The sequence below is a fragment of the Jaculus jaculus genome, chromosome 3, assembly GCF_020740685.1.
Source record: "Jaculus jaculus isolate mJacJac1 chromosome 3, mJacJac1.mat.Y.cur, whole genome shotgun sequence".
Taxonomy (NCBI): Eukaryota; Metazoa; Chordata; class Mammalia; order Rodentia; family Dipodidae; genus Jaculus; species Jaculus jaculus.
Window position 1 is genome coordinate 126,524,765 of NC_059104.1, and position 6,494 is coordinate 126,531,258.

The window sequence follows — 6,494 nt, forward strand, 5'->3', positions numbered from 1 at the left end:
GCCACCTTGTACATCTGGCTTATGTGGATCCTGATAAATCCAACTTGGGTCCTTTAGCTTTGCAGGCTAGTGCCTTAACCACTAAGGCATCCCTCCAGCCCTGGACCAACTTCTTTAACCTCTAGGTAGTACCAGCATTCATGGGATTTAAATGGTATTTGAAAAATCAGGTTGCCCAGGCAATAAAATCTTCTGAACTGCCAGACATGGGGGCACATGCCTTTAATCCCAGCACTTGGGAGGCTGAGGTAGGAGAATCTCAGTGAACAAATGCTTTTTAAAAAAATTATGACTATGCCTGGGAGATGGGGATTAATGACATACTCTGTTGAGTAATTATACCACACTGTTGCAGTCGGGTTAGCATTGCTGGCAGGAATCACCTGACCAAGAGCAGCTTGTGGGGGAAAAAAGGTTTATTTTGGCTTACAGACTTGAGGGGATGCTCCATGATGGCAGGGGAAAATGTCAGCATAAGCAGAGGGTGGACATCACCCTCTCTCCTACATCAAGTGGGCAACAGCAATAGAGAGTGTGCCAAAAACTGGCAAGGGGAAACTGGCTATAATACCCATAAGCCACCCCCAACAATACGCTGCCTCCCAGAGGCATTAATTCCCAAATCTCCATCAGCTGGGAACCTAGCACTCAGTTTATGGGGGATACCTGAATCAAAACACCACACACACCAAACAGCTTTAAAACAGGGCAAAAAAAAAAAAAAAAAAAAAAACAAGCCAGGCAAATCCTCATCCCTGCAAGACCTGAACTACCTCAAATTAATTCAGGAATCATCTAAAGGTGGCAGTTTACACTCACAGGCTTCTAGCCTGGAAGTACGATGGAATAAGTTATAGAGCATACCCTCTCTGTGACCCTCAGAGGTAAACCCAAAAAACAAAAGAATTTATTATCCATTAAGGACTGAAAGTATAAACTGTATATTCATGCTCTATCTACACTTTTGGAAGAGCTGTGACCTAAAACAGGGCCTCACACACACTAGGCAAGTGCTTTGCCACTGAGCTACACCCCCAAACATCTATAAATAGTTCTAAGAAACTAACACATCTTGTCTAACAGAACTCAATAAGACAAAGGGGTATTTGTGCCATGGAGTAACTATAACAGTTATCTCCTTGTTGTTGATACAAAACCACAGATCAGAAGCAGCTGATGAAGGGAAAGGGTTTATTTTGGCTTTACAGTCTCAAGCAGTTTCACCACAGTGAGAAAAGCATGGTATGAGCAGAAAGCTGGCTCACATCATCATATCATCAGCAGGCAAGGAGCAGCACAAGTAAGTTCACTAGCACTGGCAAGGGGGGTCTAGGCTATAAAATCCCAAGGCCTGCCCCATTGACACACTTCTTCCAGCAAGGCTCCACTTCCTAAAGGCTTTACAACTTTCACAAATTGCCACCAATAGGGGACAAGTATTCAAAACCTATGAACTTATGGGGACATTTCATTCAAATCACTACAGTAGTTTAACTACATTGGTAATCTTTTTAATATTTGTATTATATTACTATATTTATATAAATGTTTAGATTATGTGAAAGCAAGTATAAATTCTTACTTGTCCTCATATTTTGGGGTATTCTCTGTACTAATAACCAGTCTCAGAGTACAGCTTTCCCCAAGTAAATGATGACTCCCTTTTTCATACAAACATTATCTACAGTGCTCTCTCCTCCTTCCCTGCAGGGAGCAGAGGGAGGAAGAAAATGACTTCTAGATCAGTCCAAACCAGGCATAGTCTCAGCTACGCAAAAGCCTGAGGCAAGAGGAATTATTGACTTCTAGAGTTTAGGGCTATCCTGAGCAGCATATTGACATTGTTGAAAGAAAAATATGTGGGTGAGGTAGTGAAAAAGAAAAACTATTCCAAACAAGGTTCAAATTCTGCCACCAGAAAGCATGGGATCAGGCACACAGTATGATCTTTCCAAACTGTATCTCTTCTATATCATGTTACCTAGGATTCATGTTCTTAAAAAGTGTCCCCCCTCATGCTAAACCAGAGCTGGCCCCAAGAAAGTCAAAAGAGTGAGTCATGAGTAGTCATTATGGTCTCTGAGAGTCTAGATCAAGGGGAGACTACCCACCGTGTAAGGAAAGTAAATGTTTTGTGCCCACCATGCTCTAGGAAGTCCAGGGTGGTTAGGTGCAAAGAGCCTGCAAGGAAAGTGAGAGGCCAGGAAGGAAAGGGGGGAAGAGAATGACTCAGCAAGCTCTACCTGTGTGGTGGTTTGATTCAGGTGTCCCCCATAAACTTAGGTGTTCTGTATGCTAGGTTCCCCCACACACACACTGATGGCAATTGGAGATTAAAGTCTCCTGGAGGAGGTATATTATTGGGGATGGGTATATGTTATTTTATGGCCAATTTCCCCATGCCAGTGTTTGACACACTCTTCAGTTGCTATTTTCCACTTTATGTTGGCCAGAAGGTGATGTCCACCCTCTGCTCATGCCATTGTTTTCCCTGCCATCATGGAGTGTCCCCTCAAGTCTATAAACTAAAATAAAGCCTTTTTTCCCCCCAAAAGGTGCTCTTGGTCGGGTGATTTCTACCAGCAATGCAAACCTGACTGCAATAACCTTTCTCCACTATCCCAGACATGAGAGTGATGAAGCCATTGTGTGTATGTCAGTACTAGAAGACACCAACCCCAGGCACCACTGCACTCAAACCACATGAAAAGCCCCACGCAAAAGCTACACAACCAAGGGCAGGGAACAACAGAGCAATGACGGAGGCATGATTTTGGTAGCAGGCCCCTTTATCTTCCTTTCTTGTGGAAACAGTGTCAAGGGACCTAAGAGAGAGAGAGTGAGGCCCCTCCAGACCACGTAACTCTCATTGTTCTTACCATGCTCCCTATTCATGATCTTTTTCTCCAGGTTAGGTAAAGATCAGGTAAGGTTACAAACTTTCAGATCTGCACTTCCTCTGAATTTGGTTACCTGGAAGAGACTACAGGTAAATGAGGCCAGCTTTGAATAACTTAAGACTGCTACTAAACCCCTTCATAAAATATGAAGGATTTTGTTTGTTTGTTTTTGTTTTTTTTCGAGCTAGTGTCTTGCTCTAGCCAGACTGGCATGGAATTCACGATGTAGTCTCAGGGTGGCCTTGAACTCATGGTGATCCGCCCACCTTTATTCCTGCTACTCAAAGCTGGTTAGGTACCATTATCACGTGTCAACACATACCTCACATGTCTCCTGATTTTGAACATCTGAGCTCTGGGGATATTCAGTTATTTTTCTCATCACTGAAAACAAACAGCAACTTAAGGGAGGAGAGGGTTATTTTGGCTAGCAAACTGAGTGGAAAGAGTCCATCATACTGTGAAAGACATGCTGACGGGAGGCTCTATGGTGGCCAAAATATGGAGGAATGGCTTGCTTACATCTCAGCAAACCAGGAGCCAGTGACAGGCTGGAGGTGGAAGCAGGGCTAGACTATAACCCTGAATGTTCACCATTCAGTGACACACTTTACCTAGTGAGGCCACATCTATTAAAGGTTCTACAAACTCCCCAAACAGCACTACCAGCTAAGGGCCAAGTGTTTACCACTCATGAGCCTACAGAGCATGTTGCACATTCAAACCATAACACTCTAAACCTGCCTTATGGCTCATGCCTAGCCCATAATTAAAAATGCATTAAGGGGCTAGAGATGGTTAAGGCAGTTGACTGAGAAGCCAAAGGTCATAGATTCAATTCCCCTGTACCCACATGAAGTCTGATGTACAGGATGGCACATGCATCTGGAAATTGTTTGCAGTGGCTAGAAGCCCTGGTGCACCAATTCATTCTCTGCCCCCTCTCCCCCCCCCCTTCATTCTCTCCCTCACTCAAATACGTAAATAAATATTTTTGAAAATGCACTCAGTCCAAATTCAAAATATGCCTTAGTCTTTAACAGTCTAAACATTGTTCAAAAGACCAAGATCTAGCAGGCTTTGCAAACAAGTGCTTTTAACCACTGAGCAATCTTCCCAGCCCAGGATCAGCATTTCTAGCAGTATTTTAGTCTTCCACACTCTCACCAGAGTTGCTCATTAAGTTCTGCTTACAGCTTTCCATCACTTCTTAAGCCTGTGGCTTCAAACTCTTCCACAGTTCTCCATAAATCAGTTCCAAAGAACTACAAACCACATGGTCAGGTTTATCACAGCAGTGACTCCACTTCAGGTACCAGTTTTTTATTAGTTATTTTTCTCACTGCTATGACCTAAACTTAAGGGAGGCAGATTTTATCATGACTCATGCTTTGAGGCTATAATCCATCATTGGGGGGGGGGGGAGGCAGTGAGAATACCTCTCAGCTATATTCAGATTTCTTTTGACCTTTGCTAATGCCTTACACTTGGTGGTATGTCTGCAGGTTCTTCTTGGTTGGGGGAATTTCTCATATTTTATGACCCTGACTAGAGGGCCAGTCAGGTATTCTGTTACTCAGTTGAAGTTTGTGTCAAGTTTTCCTCAGGGTTACATTAGGGCTGTGGGATTTGGAAGGACATCACACAGGTGAAGTATACTTCTTACACCATCTTATCAAGGGCATTTGTGTTATTTTTTAATCACAGCAAAGATCATGCCCAGTCTTTGTATCTGTTAAAACTGACAGCCATTCCCTAAATGTACAAGTGCAGCTGTCAGGTGTGAGCCAGATGTGTTTGTACCTTACAGATCCATCTCTGCAATGCTATATCTTGAAGTTAATTAAAAAAAAATTTTTTTTTTATTTATTTGAGAGAGAAAGGCAGGTAGAGAAAAAGGAAGAGAGAGAGAGAATGAGAGAACAGGCACACCAGGGCCTCTAGTCACTGCAGACACATTGTGCCACCTTGTAAGGCTGGCTTCGTAGGTAATGGGGAATCAAACTTGGGTCCTTAGGCTTTGCAGGCAAGCACTTTAACTGCTAAGCTCTCTCTCCAGCCCTTAAGTCAATTTTTAAAAATAAATATCTGTGATGCCCCACTTTCACTCAAAATGCTCAGCCCTTTATCTCTAGTTTGAAGGCCCCTGGCTCTCTAGCCAGGGCACTCAAAGAAAGTTTCACCTATGTTCTGGAATCTGAACTACTAAATGTGCTTATTCCCTCTCAAAAGCTACCGCCTGGCACTCAGGTCTTTTCCACAAGAGGTCTTAATGAGGCTACGGCTACCAACCACCACCACAAGCCTTCTCTTAGTCTCTCTGGAAGCAATGTTAGTCTTCCACTCCAAAGTATACTACCTCCAGCGTTCAGCAACCGTCACAGGTCTCTAATAACAGGAATGCCAGGGACAAAGAAAGACTGCCACTTCCCACTTCCTGTATCAATCACTAAGGAGTGTTATTTGGTAGCCTATTCACCCAGGAAATAGTCAGGGGGCTTATTTTAGGGTTTGTTTAAGTGTGTCTTGCATTTTCTTCACACATGTTCTCAACCAGAGATAAACAGGGATGCCAGAGCTAAAACTACTGGGACGAAGAGACCTCGTACTCCAGGGCAGGAGCCTGCTTGGCTTCTGCACTGGTGTGGCCACTGCAGGAAGCTTTTCACATACAGCAGGTCATACTCTCCCAAGCGCACCCCGGCCTCGAGCCACTGCGAAGGCAGGCCCGGCTCCAACCACCTGGATCCTGTCGACCGGAAGAGCTCCCAGTCGCAGTACTGGGTGAGTGCGGACCACTGGGAAGCATGGGATGCAAGCAGGTCGGTGGGCTGTGAGGCAGGCACAGTGGGTCAGCGGGGGCTAGGAAAAAGTGTGCACGTCCTCTTCAAATGCTGGAAAGAGGAAATTCGCCGGGGCAAAGAGGAAAATGAATAACAACTAAAAATAAAAGCTGCGGATGCTCTAGGCGTACCAGCGTCCCGCGCCGCCCCAGAGCTGCGGGCGGACCCAGAAGCGGCGGCAGCGGCTCGGGCCGGCCGGCGGCCAGCAGGGCCTCGCGGACGCCGGCGCTCGGGAGGGCCGGGCCGGCAGGTGCAGGCCCCGAGCCCTGGCGACCCCGCGCCCGCCCCGCCGCGCCCCGAGCCCCCCGCGCGCGGCCCACCGCCCGCCCTACCTCGGCGCTTGGCACGCACGATGCCTTTCTTCTGCAGCACGAACGTGGACCCGTTCACCAGGCTCGACACCACAGCCACGCCCAGGCCGAGCGACACGGCGGCGGGGCTCGGGCCGCGCGCCCCCTCCCCGGCCGCCGCCGTCGCCGCCGCTGCAGTCCCCATTCCGCCCGCGCCCGCCGCCGCGCCTGCGCCTGCGCGCCGCGCCCCGGACGGCGGGGGCTGGGCGAGCTCGGGGGCCCGGCGAGCCCGGGGCGCCGCTCCGCCGGGCCCCGCCGACACTCGCAGCGAGCCGGGCCGCGCGGGAGGACACCGGGGCCCCGGGCGGGCTGTGGGGGTGGGAGGGCACCGGGCGGGGCGGGGTGCTGGGGAGGACGGGGTCGGTGGGCGAGGAGCGGGTGGCGGCAGTGGGCAGATCGGG

General features: G+C 48.0%; 1 protein-coding gene across 2 annotated transcripts in view; it reads right to left on the reverse strand.

Moving 5' to 3' along the window:
* The window catches only part of Nipa1 (NIPA magnesium transporter 1), a 36,589-nt gene extending 30,351 nt beyond the window's left edge, over nucleotides 1–6,238 (reverse strand). The window contains exon 1 of one of the 2 annotated variants that reach the window (XM_045145972.1): nucleotides 6,076–6,238. In XM_045145972.1, coding sequence (XP_045001907.1) covers nucleotides 6,076–6,238 — 163 coding nt within the window. Of the gene's footprint in view, nucleotides 1–2,879; nucleotides 2,905–6,075 lie in introns of those variants that run through there. The other variant, XM_045145973.1, reaches the window with a different exon arrangement.
* Between the last annotated feature and the right edge of the window lie 256 nt (nucleotides 6,239–6,494).